Source organism: Capronia coronata (assembly GCF_000585585.1).
Source record: "Capronia coronata CBS 617.96 chromosome Unknown acBCG-supercont1.4, whole genome shotgun sequence".
Taxonomy (NCBI): Eukaryota; Fungi; Ascomycota; class Eurotiomycetes; order Chaetothyriales; family Herpotrichiellaceae; genus Capronia; species Capronia coronata.
The window spans coordinates 2729378-2746030 of NW_006912896.1; the positions used below are offsets into that span (position 1 = coordinate 2729378).

At 55.4% G+C, this 16653-nt stretch overlaps 6 protein-coding genes across 6 annotated transcripts; 3 read left to right on the top strand and 3 right to left on the bottom strand.

The window, feature by feature from the left end:
- Window positions 1-560: 560 nt before the first annotated feature.
- Window positions 561-2095, top strand: A1O1_05513 (uncharacterized protein; the record flags this gene model as incomplete). The annotated part of the gene is made up of 4 exons (XM_007726399.1): window positions 561-715; window positions 768-903; window positions 958-1080; window positions 1130-2095. 4 exons carry the CDS (start codon window positions 561-563, stop codon window positions 2093-2095), a joined length of 1380 nt encoding a protein of 459 aa, XP_007724589.1.
- A 1663-nt stretch (window positions 2096-3758) lies between these two features.
- A1O1_05514 (uncharacterized protein) lies at window positions 3759-5462 on the top strand (the record flags this gene model as incomplete). The annotated part of the gene is made up of 1 exon (XM_007726400.1): window positions 3759-5462. The coding sequence occupies one exon, from the start codon at window positions 3759-3761 to the stop codon at window positions 5460-5462; it is 1704 nt and encodes a 567-aa protein (XP_007724590.1).
- A 510-nt stretch (window positions 5463-5972) lies between these two features.
- A1O1_05515 (uncharacterized protein) lies at window positions 5973-7277 on the top strand (the record flags this gene model as incomplete). Its single annotated transcript, XM_007726401.1, has 2 exons — window positions 5973-6120; window positions 6187-7277. The coding sequence occupies 2 exons, from the start codon at window positions 5973-5975 to the stop codon at window positions 7275-7277; spliced, it is 1239 nt and encodes a 412-aa protein (XP_007724591.1).
- A 678-nt stretch (window positions 7278-7955) lies between these two features.
- On the bottom strand, window positions 7956-10785 carry A1O1_05516 (uncharacterized protein; the record flags this gene model as incomplete). The annotated part of the gene is made up of 3 exons (XM_007726402.1): window positions 7956-8561; window positions 8609-10620; window positions 10671-10785. 3 exons carry the CDS (start codon window positions 10783-10785, stop codon window positions 7956-7958), a joined length of 2733 nt encoding a protein of 910 aa, XP_007724592.1.
- A 1149-nt stretch (window positions 10786-11934) lies between these two features.
- Window positions 11935-12369, bottom strand: A1O1_05517 (uncharacterized protein; the record flags this gene model as incomplete). Its single annotated transcript, XM_007726403.1, has 1 exon — window positions 11935-12369. The coding sequence occupies one exon, from the start codon at window positions 12367-12369 to the stop codon at window positions 11935-11937; it is 435 nt and encodes a 144-aa protein (XP_007724593.1).
- A 1083-nt stretch (window positions 12370-13452) lies between these two features.
- Window positions 13453-15786, bottom strand: A1O1_05518 (uncharacterized protein; the record flags this gene model as incomplete). Its single annotated transcript, XM_007726404.1, has 1 exon — window positions 13453-15786. One exon carries the CDS (start codon window positions 15784-15786, stop codon window positions 13453-13455), a length of 2334 nt encoding a protein of 777 aa, XP_007724594.1.
- Between the last annotated feature and the right edge of the window lie 867 nt (window positions 15787-16653).

The window sequence follows — 16653 nt, forward strand, 5'->3', positions numbered from 1 at the left end:
GCGGCCAAATCCTTTTCGGCGACTGTCAGACCCACAAGTTAAACAGTGGTATCGAGGCTGAGGCCAAGCATCTGTTCTCATTGATCGTTGTTGTCCGGTACAACTGTCCAGTGTCCATACCCCCGGTCGGCTAGCAGCTGGTGAGACCCTAGATGGTGGTTCCGTGAGTCCTTGGGGAGAAACCTACCCCAATCTCGACCAATGATACAGGAAGTACCTTGATACCAACACTTATCAGGGTGGCCCCGTTTAACATTGTCCACGAGTCTTCCAAAGCGAGGTCGACGTCGATTGCCCTCCCGGAGTGCTGGTCTTTGATAATGCAGAAGATAAGCCACGTTGGAGTCGAAGCGAACGAGTCCCCAACGCAAGCGATCGAACTTACACGGGTCCACGATGTTGTCCAAGACGGGACGCGACGCAGCATTGGAGGGGTACTTAGGATCATGTAAACAGTGGCCTCCCTGACGAAAGACTTCTGCTCCTGTTCTTCACTCCTCTCTCTCACTCCTCTCCGAGATCAGTCCTTCTTTCAGTGTCCAACCAACCCATAGTCTACGATGTTCACTCGCTCGGTCACGCGTGCCGTCCTCGGCAAAGGCTCTGTCGGAGCCCGAAAGAACCAGTCTCTACGGTTGACCGGCTTTCGCGCGTACGCGACGGTGAAGAATGCGCCGTTGGCAGAAAAGCTCAGCATCAACGGGGACCGACTATGGTCAGACAGCACCTCCCAGCCCAAAAGGCGGTTCCTGACTGACATCGCTCAGGGATGACATCCACCACACTGCTCAATGGAGCGCTCCTTCGCCGGGCGGAGTGACCCGTCTCTGTGCCGACGAAAACGACAAGAAGGTTCGAGACTGGTTCCGAGACCAGCTGCTGGCTCTCGGCGCCGACTACAAGGTCAGTTTTCACCATGTCCACGTCAAACTCAACGGTGACCACTGACAAAGACAGGTCAACGCGACCGGAAGCCAGTTCGGTGTGTTTGAAGGAGAAGACAACAGCATCCCTCCCATTGCCATGGGTAGTCACTTGGACACGGTCGCCACGGGAGGCCGATTCGACGGTCCCCTCGGAGTGAGTGTCTTGGTCCGCACGGCGAGAAACCAACACTGACACGTCACAGGTTATCGGTGCGCTCGAAGTCATGCGAAGCTTGAAGGAACAGGGCATCAAGACACGAGCTCCCATCGTGCTGATCAACTGGACCAACGAGGAAGGTGCTCGATTCTTCCCGCTGCTCGGCTCGTCCGTAGTCTACGCCGGTCGGTCGACGGTGCAGCAAGCACACGCCGCCGCGTCCAACGACGCTTCCGGCTTGACCATGGGCGGCGAGTTGAAGAAGATCGGTTACGTCGGCGACGGCCCCAACACCTTCGAAGAGTTCCCCATCTCGGCCCATTTCGAGATCCATTGCGAGCAGTCGACCGACCTGGAGAAGGCCGGCAAGCCCGTGGGATGGGTCGAGGGCTGGCAAGGCATGACCTGGTACGATGTCATTTTCCACGGCGAGGACGGCCACGCCAACACCTACCCGATGTACGGCCGCCGGGACGCGTTGACCGGGGCGGCCAAGCTCATCTGCGAGCTGGAAAAGTTGGCCTACGAGAAGAACGGTGCCAGCACAGTAACCGGCATCCACAGCCGACCGTGGGGGGCCTGCAACATCCAGTCCAAGACCAAGATCACCTTCTGTCTGATGCACAAGGAGGCCGAGGGTCTTGAGGAGATGGGCAAGGCCATCATGGAGCGCGTCAAGAGCATTGCCTCTCTCCACGGTCTGGAAGCTGAGACCGACCGCACCGTTCACCTGCTGCCAGGTAACTTCTGGCCCGAGGCCATCGACTGTGTGCGACGCGCCTGCGGTGACAAGGGTATCGCGTCCCGAACCGGCACGGGTCACGACTCCACCATGACCACTCTCCTGTGCCCGACGGCCATGGTTTTCGCCCGCGCAAAGGACGGCATCAGTCACTCGCCCAAGGAATGGACGTCCAAGGAGGACTGTGCCGAGAGCGCCTTGGTGCTGGGCAAGGCCGTGTTGAACTTTGACGACTACATGAAGCAAAAGGCCCCTGGCTTGAAAATGTAGGCGAATTGGATAAGGGCATCTTCGAGCGGGTTTAGTTTGTGCGCCATTAGAGATTGCAAGTGTGTCATGAACGGCTATGCTTGGCCATTTGATATCATGCTGTAGAACGTTGAACCGGATGCGAATGCCCTGTAGAAGGTTGAACCGTATGCGGAACCGTATACGAAGGTCCTTCGTAAAGAATGTACCCACGTCAACTCACCTTGAATCGAAACGACAGGCATATGTTGCGAGCATAGCCCGCCTGCGGGTAGAGGATGGTGGCGTCGTCCCGACCGTGCGATAGACTGCACCTCCAGGGGCAGCTTGATTCGTACCCGCTACACCCTGGTAGCCAAAGGAGTAGACTCTGGCCACCCATGAGACATGTGCAACCCACAACGTGATACAAGATGCTTGCTGATAAGGAAACAAGGCCATGGGGGAGGATTCGGGAGGAGCGGGAGAGCGCAACTCGGGACCCATATTCTCCACGGTGAATGAGATAAGGACCTCATAGTTCTCCGACGGGGAGTAATGATAGATGGTTGCAATGCTTCCACCATGGTCAGACACCATCAATAGTTCTCAATAGTCCTCGGAGATGAAAACCGCGAGACGCCAGGCTGAGAAGGCTCAGGAGTGACCCGGAAGGCTCATCCAGCCTGGTAACACCTGGTCCAACGATTGCCATGCGGGTTGAATAGACGGTATTGCAGCGTAGAACACCGCTGACCTCGTTACCATTACGTTTCATCATCACCCATGTTGACTGTCTGGAGTCCCTCTCCGTGGATCAAATCCCCCGAGTATGGAGTTTATGTAAGATTCAGAGATTGTCACTCTGGAGTCGAAGGGGCAAGGTGGAGGCCTCCCTAGCCGTGTGCCGCTAATCCCACAAGGCTCCAAACTCAGGGAAAGCCTATCGTTGAGGATCGGTGCGTCTATTGGCTGACGGTGGGCGTCCAGGGGTCGTTGAATAATCATGTCCGGAAGGTACCCGAATAGCTCTGATTCAGGCAATGGTGTGTGGAAAAGGTACGCGACGAGACGCTGGTCGAAAAACAAGTCAATAATGCCGGCGGAAGCTCCATTGTAGCATAATAATATACACCCATAAACAGCGTGCACTATACCCTTTGCGTCAGTGTGACAGCGGGTATATACACCGTGGTTTGAGACAGCTGGCAAATGGTGCTTGGTCATGTATGCTCACCTCAATTCTCCGGTGCGATAAGGCTAACTGGCTCGCTTCCCCTCTAGGAGCACGATATATCCACAAAACGGAGCTGGTACATACCACAGTCTGTATCGCGCGTGGACGATTGGGCCTCTCGGTCTGACCATTGTCTCCTTTGTGCTCGGATGACGCATGTGCCTCTCTTCGATCCCAGACTGTTCAATAGGACCAGGCTATCGCCCAAGTCCGTCCGTCTGCGGCCCCGCGCGGCAACAATAGTAATTGCAGAGAATAATGACGGGGTCGACGGCGTTTGAAGAGGGCGAGATGGTGTGCCAGTGGCCGAATCTAGGCGTTTTTGTGGCCCCAAGGTCCGGACTTCTGGTCACTCCAGAACATGTCAACCTGAATGTCGCGGTAGCTGGCTGGCAACTGAATCTTTTGCGACTTGTCCTCGACCACGTCATGGCCAAAATTCAAGAATGAACTTCCATCTTCATTCAGATGCCAAGGTCGATCAAAGCCTCCAAACCAAAGCGGGCGACCAAGACCTTTTCCGGATGCTGGACGTGCCGTGAGCGCCATGTGAAGTGCGACGAGGCCCGTCCCAGCTGTGCGCGATGCTTAAAGGGTGGCTTTGCCTGCCAGGGATATGGCATCAGACTCGTCTGGATCGACCCGGAGACGCACGAGTGGGAGCAGAAGATCCGCCGCGTGGTCGGCGCTCCGGCATTGTACAATGACAAGTCCATGTTCATGCAAGTCGACGTCCAGGATGCGTTGGACCGACTTGACCAGGGCGAGGGATGCTCGATCGGGCCGTTTTCCGTCTTTCCTGCGCACGACAACCCACGACAGGGCACATCGGACAGTCCAGAACACGCCAGTGACCTTGTGCTGTCAAAGGTCGAAGAGATCGAGGAAGTTTCTGACTACACGGTGGGAGCTTTTGCCGACAGTGACGACCAGACCGACTACGAAATCGTCACGTCTCCGGCGGTGGCTGAAGCGAGGTCGCCTACAGATTCCTGGTCACCAGGCGTATATCGTCATCTCGATCTGTTGCCTCGTCCTGTGGAACAGCGTCAACTAATCCACCACTGGGTCACCTTTGTCTCCTGGCACCTGGTCCCGGTCGACCGTGGAGATAACCCCTTTCGAAGCGTCTTCACGCCGATGGCGCTCGCGGGTTTGAACAGTCTTTCACACGAATCCAACGGCCAGATCGCGTTGTTCCACTCGCTGTGTGCCACGTCGGCCTTTAGTCGAGGACAGTTTTGCAATGACGCCAAAGCATTGACGCTGGCGGGGAAGCACTACCATCTGGCGATCTTACACCTTCGACACAGTCTTGCGAACCTGACGGGCCACGATCTCGACGTTCAGCGCGACTCCATCATCGCCACCATCACCATGTTCTCGGTGATGGACATGATCACGGGCCGCTCGTCGGAATGGCGGACACACTTCCAAGGCGGGGCGTCATTGTTGGCCACGATCGAAGACAGAATCTGGCAAGGAGACAAGAGCTCGTCCATGATTTACCAGAGCTATCTGGCGGTCGCGGCGCTCTGCAACATCGATCTTCCTTCGACCATCTCCGTCGACTCGGACGACTGCAAGTACTATGTCCTGGACAGATTGTTTGGTTTGACGCGACCGATCCTGCAGCATATCGTCAAGGTTAATTCGCTGTTGCGCGAGGTCTCGGCGGTCAGCCTGCCGCCTGACTTGTTGGATGAATGGGAGGACCAACTGCGTGCACACACCCCAGAGCATCTCAATTTCGACGGCCTGGTCGACCCTTGCGCGCGAGAACTGGCCCGCCACCACGCCTTCGTCTTTTACTATGCAAGCATGATCCATTTCCAGCGGACGGTGCGACAGACGCCGTCGTCTGCACTGCAGGATCTCGTCACGCGCGCGGTCGAGCATCTGGAGGAGATCGAGCGACTCGGCGCAGATAGCGTCGGGTGTACGTTGATCTGGCCGCCCTTGGTCGTTGCGTGCGAATGCGAAAGCCCCGATTTGCAAGCCCGCATCCTGGCATGGTACAAGGTGAAGCGTCGACACGGCTTCATGAACCTGGAAATATCCAAAGACGTGGCACAAGAAGTCTGGCGGCGCAGGCAGTCTGCAACGAGCCAGCCTGATGTTCGCTGGCAGGACATACTGGACGATATGAAGCTGGACATTGTCCTCGCATGAGATAAGACTCACTGACCAAGGCTTGACTTTGTAAGGTACCTGCATCATTTAGTAGACTTGACCACATCGAATACGAATAACGATCATAGATGCCATTGAGAGGAGAATAGCTCAAGCCCCCCAGCGGGAGATTGCGACTGCGTTAACGTCCATTTCTTGTAGCGGCTCAACAAACAATCATCCGAAGCATCTCGCTCCTCAACTCGTAGTATATGAGGTACATTGAGTTCAACAGGTCAAGGTTCATCATGGACTCAAGTGCAGTGCAGTGCAATGCTGCCTGTGATAATTGGCGCCGGGCACAACTTGATGGTTGCACGTGACGCCAAGCGACTAAGTCAATGCTTTGTTTATTCGCATCCCAAGAGGGAACGACAGACACTCAAGAGGCAGGACGACAACGTTACTTCATACACGGTATTCGACTTGAAGTTCTAGCATCCCAATACACTTTCAGCACTTGAGCCCTTCCCAGTCGACACGAGCAATCAATTACACTTTTCAACCGCCATGGCACCTCCCGTGTCACGCAAGAGGAAGTCGGAGGAGATGGAAGAGTCTCCACGCGCAGTCACTCCCGAAGGCAGCCCTGCACGCAAGAAGATGAGAATCACGCAGACGCAGAAGCAGGCCTTGATCGAGAATCTGCAGCTAGAAAGTAAGCCAGACAGCCACTTGCACCGAAACTCACAACAAAAGAAACTCATTGACACGCGCCTCTTAGTAACGGAACGAGCTCGACAATTACGAGCAGGATACGCTCTCCAATGCGCCGACCTACGAGCCCGAATCGAACGACGCGTCAACCGTATTCCGATCGCCATCCGCAAAGTCACCATGGGCGAACTGATGGCACAACACGAGGCCGCGACGGCAGAATCGGTCCAGCCAAACAACAACAAATCCTCGCCGTCCAAGACACACGCCTTGATGTCCCAAGACAGACCTCTACCGGCGCTGCCACAACATCTACATCAGCAACAGCAACATACGTCCAAAGCGCCTTCGCCTGTCCGCGCACAGCTTCAAGGCGCAGCCACGCGAGGCAAGAAGCGCAAGAGCTCCGAGATCCAGATCGCGTCGGACAAGGAGAACGAGAACGAGACGATGGACCGACTCCCGGTGGCGAAGAACAGCAAGCGCGTCAAAGCCGCGACAACGGTGACACGCACAGCTTCGCGGACGGGAAAGGCCACATCTGTGCTGTCTCCCCGATCACACAACTCGAGGACGCTGCCACGTTCACCGCTCAAGGACTCTGCGATGGCCGCTCCATCATCTCCGACAAAGAGCATGATCGCCCGGCCCGTTTCACCACTCAAACCGGCCTCCCCTCTCAAGACGGCCGCCAGCGCGGCGACCTCGGCCATCTCAGCATCGGTCCAGGGCATGTTCGAGCACGCGAAGCGCGGCACCGCGTCGAGGCTGGCCCGCACTGCCTCCAAGGAGAAACAGGCGGCCACTGCAGCAAAGGGTCAAATGTTGCCTCCTCCGCGACCCATCGCCACGGCCAGCCCCTCGCGTCCCTCGCCTCAGCGCACATTCAGCCACACCAGCACCCACAGCGCCACGACAGACGTCTCCACCGCGTCGAGCAGCACCACCGTCGTCAAGCCCAAACGTGCAGGCCGCGGAGCTGCTGCGGCTGCGGCTTCCAAGACGGCCGAGAAGAAGAGTCCCGGCGCTGCCAAACGAGGCATGGCCAGGGCTGCCAGTGCGGCCAAGACTGCGATGAAGAGGAACAATACCACTGCCAACAAAAAGGTCGTCGCCGAGCCCGCCGCCACGCGCAGGGTCTTGAGGAAGAGGACTTGAGAGAGACACGGATGGACGATGGATGTGTGCCAAAGGGAAATAGGTTGTCTTTTCTGAGTGAGCAATGTTCCATGCCTGGTTGCCTTGCTTCTTTTCCCGGCCTGCCTATGTCCTCTATGTTTTGGGGACGTTGTCTACACGCGGTTGCTTTTGTTGGGCCGTTCATTGTCCAGTTCTTCCTTTGAATAATGTTGCAATGGACAAGGTAGCACGGGCGTCGTGCCATAAGGTGGCTATTTGTAAAAGTCCAATGTCCAATTGTGAGATTCTCTAGAGCCAGACCGGCAAGCAACAAGGTAGCCTCGCGATCCTCCTCGAACTGGGCCAAACGCTGTCCAGTCCTATTACTCCGGACTTGACATGTTTAATTTGATTTCGCATTTCTCGGCTTCTACAGATCATGTATCTCGTGTTCAGACAAGTGTTGGAAGGGCAAGCCAATGCCATATGTGAGCTCCATTCCAGCGTCAAAACTCCAGCCAGTATCGTCCCACCGGAAAGGCAGACGCGATGTCAAACAAGACAACCAGCGGCTACTGACTAGCCATCATGTTTCCATCCCAGCAACCCTACTGCGAACCGGGTGGAGCAGTCCATTCTTCGTTCGATTCTTTTTTTCCTTTCCGCGAAAACCATGAAGCGCTGCTGATGTTCTCGCCCATTACTGTGCGAGCAAGATCAATAGTCCAGCTCCGCACCGGCTCCTGCTTGCGCTGCAGCATGAGCGCCCGCTGCACCTCCACCGCCGTTGGGTTGCGCGTCAAGATCCTCGTAGCTCTTGATACTTCTGCCCTGGACAGCCTCTCTAGGTCCGACGGCGTTCATGCCACCGCCGGCCCCATCACCCCATTTCCCACCACCACCTCCGCCACCTTGAGCGATGAATCCCGGATTGAGCCCAGGCATCAGACTGCCCCGGACCATGGATCCAACATTGTTGTAGCCCCGTTGGTTGTTCCGTGGATTTCGATCATAAGGTCCGGACCGGTTGCCGTACCTTCCGCCACCACGGCGGACAGGGCCACCCGTATGGCTTCCGTTCATGCCGTCCCCGTTGAAATTGACGCCCGGCACGAACGGCGACTGCACGTTGGACATGCCGAGCATGGCATTCTGTCCAAAGTTCATCGCATTCATACCCATGTTGTGCAGGCTGAACCCGCGGGGAGTCCCGTTGTTGAGATGGTGGTTGTTTGGGAGAGGGAAGTGTCCGTTGGAATTGGCGTCCGAGCGGGAGGGTGCAATATGTGAGGGATCCAGGACGTATCGGTTGACGAGTTCGAGCTGCCACCAGTCAGTATCAGGTTACTTTCGCCATCAAATATACTCACATCATTCTTCAAAGCCGCCAGCCACTCCTCGTGCCGCTTTTCCACATGCTTCTTCCAGAAATGCTCAGCTTTGAACAGCTTGGTACATTCCGGCACTTTGCAACGAAACTTCGCTTCGTCCTCCTGTTTGACGAACTTGGCCAGTTCTTCATCCAAGGCCTCCTCGATGGGTCTGCCCCCGATCTTCTTCAAATCGACGTATTCAGGCTCGAGAATCTGCAACAGCTTCTCCTCAAAAGTCTTGACCCAGTTGAAGGCGCGGAGAAGCTGTTGGTCGTTCTTGTTAAACTTGGCCGGCCGTTTCTCCTGGACGGGACTGGCAGGCTCGTCGTCGTAGCCAGCGTCACCCTTTCCATCCTTCTTCCTGCCCGGGAATGGCTCGCCCAGGGCACTGGCGCGAGCCGCAGCTTTGGCGGCACTGCTCAAGCCGGCTCTTGGTCGTCGGAGGTGACCACCCGGACATTTCCGAACAAGCTCGTGAACCGAGTCGGACTCAAAGACACAGAAGAGGCAGAAGTTGAAGACGCGACGGAGATATTCGACCATCAGGTCAAGTTTCTTCTTGATCACCAACAACTCTTCGTCATCCTGCTCATCTTCATTCTCCTCTCCCTCCTCGCCTTCTTCGTCAAACTTGATTTCATCATCATTGTCCTCGAAAGTGGGCTTCTTCGGTTTTGGCGGAGGCTGTAGCAGACCTTGGTTCCGCATCTGTTCAACCCGGGCGTCGATCTGAGCCAGAGCGCCGGACATTTCGTCCTTGCCCAATTCAGCGTCGAGCTTGGACACCAGTCTCCGGGCCAGCTCGTAATCGCGTTCGACGCGCTCGGGAGCCGAGAACAGATCCCAGAGAGCCTTCTTTCGAGGCGCATTCGGCGCGTTGTGAACGCCCACGTGGCATGTGAAATCTCCTCGTTCAGCATCTGAGATGGTCTTGCCGTTGATCAGCTCCAGCGCCTTTTGGGCGACGGTCTTGGCCTCAGGTTTCGGCTTTTCTTCACCCTCTTCCTCGTCATCGTCGCGACCGTCTCCTCGCTCCACTTCCTGCATGGCATCCCCATCGTCGTCTTGACCGGGTTTGAGCATGATCCAGCCGATGCGATGGAATTTCTTGGCGGGGTTGGGGTCGCTCAACGACAGGCCCTTGAAGCCGCCTTCATCCTCGCCCAGGTGCTCCTTGCAGAAGTCTTCAATCCGCTCACGGCCAACGTTCGGTGCCAGTGTCTTGATGAGCAGGGCGGGTTCATACATCGACTCGTCCCTCAGATCGCCGCCTTTGGCCGGGACCAGGTCGAGAACACCCAGCACCTCGCCGCCACCGACGGCCTCACCCTCTTCTTTCTCCACCATGCCACCGGCGCCGTCGCTGTCATTCTTGTAGATACCCTCGAGGGTGAACTCATCAAAGACGCCGGTCTCCATGTCTTTGGTCCATCGATCGAAAGCATCATGACGAGACTCCATCAAGCGCTTTCGAATCGGATCTCGAACCTCTGGCAGGTAGCGCTCTTTGAACCATTCCTCATTCTTGTGCTGCATGACGAACTGCTTGGCCATCTTGATTTGGAATTCTTGCTTGTACTGGTCGTATGCTTCTTGGATCTGCGCTCGTTCTTTCTCACGGTCTTCTTTGGCCTCACGCTCACCCTTGACGCGATCTGAAGGTCTCCGTCCGCCATGCTTGGCGCGCTCTTTCTCTTCCTTAATCTGGTTCTCGCATCTCCACCAATCGGCAAAAAAGCTGAAGCCAGCTTGAGTTTCCAGCGAGAGAGGATTCGCCAGCGGGTTGACTCGGACAACAGGCTTGGTAGGCTCTTGACCGGGAACGTAACGGTCAATGTTGGCGGCAATTGGAGAGGGAGCTCTTCTTCGATCATCTCTTTCTCTCGGCGCAGTGCGAGGACCGTCATAGTAGTCGTCTCGCGGGGCACGTTCGCGGTCTGGCTGATAGCGATCGATGCCCGCGGGCGAACGTGAGCGGTTGCGCGGAGGCGGACGTCGTCGATCGTTCACTGGTCCCACGTCAGTGTTACAGAAACATTGCTTCGGAAGGCCTACTCACCGGGAGATCGTCTGCGGTATGAATCGGCCCGGTCATACGGCTCCTCATCTCGGGGCCGATATCTGGGCGGCGATCTGTCAGCGGGCGGAGAGCCATAGACCTCGGACGGATTCATGTTGGCAAAAAGATGTCCGACTCTTTATAAGCCTGAAGATTGATGGCTTGGAGGTCCCAGACAACCCTGGTTCACTGGTCGGGGATCGATGTCATCTGAGGCTCAAGAGCCTGTGCGAGCGCAGTGAGGGGTCAGCCTAGGTGAAGTCGTCTTCGAGTGCTCGGTGAAGGGCAGTTGGAGAGCTAGGAGTAAACATGGCAAAGGTTAGACTTGGGTCAAAGACAAAGTAATTTGGGGACAGCATTGTAGTAAAAGCGTAGTGGGAGTTCAATGAAGGAAAAGATCCGCAGGCATCGATGCCAGAGTATTGAGTGGAGTCTAAGGCAAAGCAAGAAGAAGCGTGAAGAGGTGCAACCAAAGAAGGCAGACTCTGGTCAGGGATCGGTCAAGCTATTGGGGTGAGAGAAGCCAAAGGTGAAATCGCCGCGGTTGCAGACGGCTCAACAAGGAGAGCAGGATTGACTCAAGGATATCGAGGTGGTGAACCTACAAGATAGGAAATGTAAGGGTGACAGGACAGCGGTCTGGCGATGCGAATCCTGCTGGTTGATGGTAGAGGAAGAGTGTTGATTGAGAAGCGCGGCGGCGCGCGGAGTAAGTTGTAAGAGAAGTGCGCCAGCACCAACCAAGAAGCCACGGGGACGGGGACGGCGACAGCGACAACTGGCAGGAACGGACGCGGAGGTGCAGGTGCGGCAAGCGCAGGCTGAGCAGTCTGGTGCCTCATTGGCCAATTCTGGTGGCTGGTGGCTGGGACTTCTGTACAGAGGAGTATATGATGTTGAAGCGCAAAAAAGACACGTGATATGGATCACTAGGGCGGACTGCAAACTCCATGATGCCGTCTGTGGTCTACAGCCTCAGGTACCTGTATCCTCTATGTTGATTGTTTGTGATATCAATTTCAACTTGACTGCATTTCCAAGCTCAAAATATCAATATTCATGTCCATACTCATCCGCAGACTCATCCCTCGTACTTTATATCCCATGCCTCATGTCCAGTCAAACGCAAAGTCATACTATTCCCAGTCCAAATCACATACCCAAACTACCAGTCATGCCTTATCCTCCGTATCCAAATCCATATCCATAGCCATATTCATACTTGCACGTATACCTCTCAATCATATCCTTCACCTCCACACGTTCATCTCTGAACATGTTCCCCAACCGGCATCCCCTTATCCATCCACTCCTTCAAAAGCTCCCAATCCCTCTGGTCCAAAGCAGGATCCCCCGTCCCGTACCGAGCAACCAACAACCCCGCCAGACTTCTATTCTGCTGCACAGCCTGCTGGCCGGGCCTGTCGCCAGGTCCGTCGATCCAGCCGTGTTCCGCAAGGACGTCGTTGCGGTTGGCCATGGACACGTCGTCGGTGAAGCGCTTGAGGAGATCCAAGCAGCTCTGATCGAACACTGCGTCCTCGGTGCCGTGCAGGTTGATGATTGAGCATGCGATCTTGTGGTCGCGGATTTGCTCGCCAGTGTTCCCTAGTGTCCCGTGAAGGAAAGGAAGTAGGTCAGCTTCACATTCAGAGCCAGCGCTCAGAAGGGCAAATTCCAGATTGATGGTTCGAGCCATCTTATGGCCAAACGTATGTTGCATGTCTGGCTTTTTGCGGGTTTTCTTTCTTCAAGCCTCGACGGGACTGTGACTGTGACTATCTCCAGCAATATATTTTTCTCGGTTCCTCTGAAGAGGAGGGTGATTCAAGTCCACGCTCATCCACCACTCGGGTCTGCCCATTTGTGAAAGGGGTGTCCTTCTTACATGTGCCTTTTGTATATGACATGCTGTCAAACCGGACAGTCTCGTAGCCACGGACCAGGATATATAGAAGCCACGGTTTGTTGGTGCACTATTATGGGTTTCAGAGATTGTAGAAGATGAGTCAAGCGATGGATGGGGAATGCTATATGGCAATTCAACAGGATTCCAATGTCTAACTTCAACGGATGTTGTTTGTTTTGTTCACCGCCTCTTTTAGGTATAGTATTATCTCATCAGGGTCCAAATATACAAGGTATCCGTGTCTAACTGCTTCGGGGTTACGTTAAATAGAAGCAACTGGCAGGGCGCCTCACCTCCAACTTCAAGTTCATGTCTTGCTTCAAGCTGGTTGCTACCGAGACAACCTGGATATCCGGCCAGGCTACGGCAAGTGTTGTCTTCGTCCAGCAGAGGACCTTGTAACGCAGGTGTCATGTCTCCATGGCAATGCATCCAGCCATTTACCTCCCAATCAGAAGTCCCCTCTTGTCGCCATCTGAACCTGGGAGTGAGGTTTGTGATGGGCTGGATGATACATGGAAGAATGGCCCGTCAGGCTCGGGAAACACTTCATGTCTGGGATATATGGACATCTTGATCTCGATCTCCTGTTTACACCGGCCAGCAAAGCCTTCATTTCCCTTGTAGAATCGTTGCGCATGGGAGCGTCGGTTCAGATCAAACTGTATGCCGACACAAGCTGTTTATCAAGATCAACATTGAGATACTAGTGGTGTGATAGTGGTATAGTCTTATGTGCGCTAAGAATGACAACATTCGAAGACTCAACATCATAGAACGAATAGAAAAGAAACAGCAATCATCATCAGTCATACTCATAACTTCGTCAAAGGCCACCAGATCAAACCAAGCAGGTGAACCCCGTCTCCAGAATCACTGATACAATCGATCTCTCCTGACCGGAGCAATGCGGCCCTCGGCATCTTCAACATCCAGACTAGTCAACGCGATATGTCCCACGGGGTCATGGGGCTTGACATCACAGAACTTGACCGGCATGTTCATGACCTTCTGGGAATACTCGTGGCCGTCCAACGCCGAGCCACCCTCCGGAACAGGCGTGTACGGGTTCTCCTTGACCAGCATGCTCACCGTGCCCAGGACATCGGGCACCAAGGTGCGCACTTGCAGGATCAAGGCCAATATACCCGCGACAAAGGCCACCACGCAACAGACCATGTAGACGGCGAGCCATGCGAAGTTGACGACAAAATGTTGTCCCGCGATCAGCATCTGGGCATCGGCGGACCGGAACATCACATTCGACGGGAACAGTGAGCCAAACCCCAATCCAATCTCCGACTGTGTCATGGCTTGCAAGTTGCAATACGCGTGCCAGTAGGTGTTGAAGAGGAGGGACAAGCGCTCGGTGAACGTGTCGAGGTCGAGGCTGGCCATGTTGACGTACGAGATACCGCCATCGTTGTCATGGTCCGACGTGTTGAACCCCAACCAGTCGGTGGCGACGAGGATGGAATTGGCACTGCCCGAGGCAGACTCCGAGTTGACGTCGTTGATGAACCGCTCGGTCGGGGACGATGTTCCTGCTGGGACGGTCCCGGTCGCCAAAGGCCACTGGCTGAACAGGCGCTGCGCAATCCGGTACGTCACGTCGAGTGGCGTGAGCGCCTCGTGGACGGGGTGTGCGGGATCTCTGCGCACCCGGTCGACGTAACATGCTCCGGCCGACGTGCGCCCTGATGCTGTTTTGTCGATGTTCCAGAGCGGCGCGGTGAAGTTGCAGTTCACTTCGGCTAGGACATACGACGTGGCGACCGTGCATATCGCCAGTGACGTGCCCGCCGTGGCTCGAGATCCGAAGATCAGTGTCCTGGGGGACAACTGCGTCCCATTCGAGCGGGCATCACCCTCTGCCGACCCCAGCCCGGCAAGAGGGGTCGTGGTGTCGACGAAAAAGGTGTTTGGTCGCTCACTGTTGCCACTATCCCAGATAGAAGAGATATTGTCGGTGTCATAATCCCCACGACCAGGGAGTGGCGAAGAAAACCGCTCCGATGGGTCGATGTATTCTAGGCTGGTGCAATTGAGAACCCAGTAGCTGGCGGAGAGGGTGAAGTTTTGGAATCCCACGCCGTATTCTCCCCCGACGACTGGCAGGCCACTCAGTGACGTCCACGTCCCTGCCTTGACGACAGATTGGTTCAGGCCACTTCGCTCTTTGACCAGGGCGCGGGAGCACCATCCCAGGTCATCACTGCCATTGTTTCTCTCAAGCCATTCAAGAGAAGGGATCTTGACATTGCTCCAGGGGTCTTGCGGTCCGGCCATGGCGCCTGGCGTAAGAATCAAGGTACTGTAAATGGCGTTTACGGCGTAGGTGTAGAACTGGATCTCATCGTTCTCCGTCTCCAGGCCGGTGGGTATGGCACTGCTGTTCATATAGTTGATGGTGGTGGTGTTGACGTAGGTGCCGTTGGCGCTGATGATCCTGAGGCCTGCCTGAGACCCCACAGGCGCCAGAGCCCACAAAGCCAAAAGCAGAAGTCCGATCCAATTGATGATGTGGAGGCCCCAAAGAGCCCCGATGGTTCCACCCAGGGACGCACTTCCCATAAGCTGTTCAATGAAGCCGAGATGAGTTCCACTCTGTGCTCGCCACAAAGCGAACGCTTGGATTAATCGTGCCACGGTGAGTCCAAAGGCCATGGGGAAGAATGTGGGAATGTAGTTCTGCACGATAAGCATCGCGGGTCCATACAGCTCGCCGGACCAGTTATAGCCGTCGTCGCCAAAATAAAAGGATGCGGTAGGACGGCCGTGAAGGCATGCGGCGAGAATGCCATAGACGATGAACACAAGCGGTATGGCCGACAGGACGATGTCGACCAAGAGATACCAGATATTTTCAGGCAGGTATGAGAGCTTGGATGGTTCGGCCGGGAATTGGTCCATTTTCTCAGTTCCCACCGAGGCCAAACCATCATCGTCGCTGGAAGGGCGGGCGGTCACTTCCACCACCGGCACCTTGCTGCTTCTGTACGACCCTGAGATAGGCCTAAACATGCTCTCGAACTTGTCGTCCAGCAGAGGCGATGAAGGGGAGTGGAGGCTGGACAGACCCGGGCTTCCCAAAGAGGTATGTCGGGATTGCGTGGTTGCCCAAGATGTCGGGCGGGGCCGGGGACTGGTAGAGGCATTGACCTTGGGCGCGGATGTTGATATGCGGTCTGGCTGAGAAGACTCCATCTCGCGCAGAGTGTGTTTGTTGAGATAGGAGGCCTCGCGGAGGCAAGACGGGTAACGTAAAGAATGTTACTGATGGCAGTGGGAGGAAGGGATAAAGGAAGAGGAACCGCAGACGGATGTTGACTTGAGCTGTTATATCTGAGGCTCGTTAGGTAGGCTCCCTCCGCAAGCTCACTTGACTCAATTCGCTCCGGCCACCATAGGGACTTTTGTCAGAGCAGACCCCTCCAGCGAGGCGCTGCTCGTCCGGAGCTAGTGCTCGCTATCCCATTCACAATGAAAATGGGATATACACCTTGCAGTCTAGACGCATGACCTGGCCGTCGCGTTGTGGAGAGGCAACGACATGCAGTCATATCTGGGGAAGAGTGTCCAATCATTGGCAGTCGAGCAAGCCTTCCGTGACGAGCATCGCCGTAATCTGGGACAACTTGGCCGGACGAAGTCTTTTACCAGCAATAGTATAGAGTTCAGCCGTTGCCCTACCTCAACATTAAGTGCACGATTTGGGCACCGGCTGCAGAGGCTGGCTGGATAAAGGTTGCTGTTGAGCCGAAAGAGGAAGGAATTCGCAGGGAATACGAGGTAACAGCACGGCAAGCTGGACGTTCTCATGGTCGAGAACGCAAAAGGCCCCGACGGTTGATGAGCCGACGAGCCTTATTCGTCCACGATTCAATGACCATGCAAGGTTGCCCGGTCATCGACCAATGGAACACGAACTGGATCTCAGCCGTCTCCCACGATTTGGACATTGCTCGTGCATCGTCCGGAGTTTCTCGCTGCTGTGTACAGTGGTTTGATGATGAGCCCTGCGTGTATCAAACGGTGAATAGGGTCATGAACATTGAATGATCCTCGAACAGG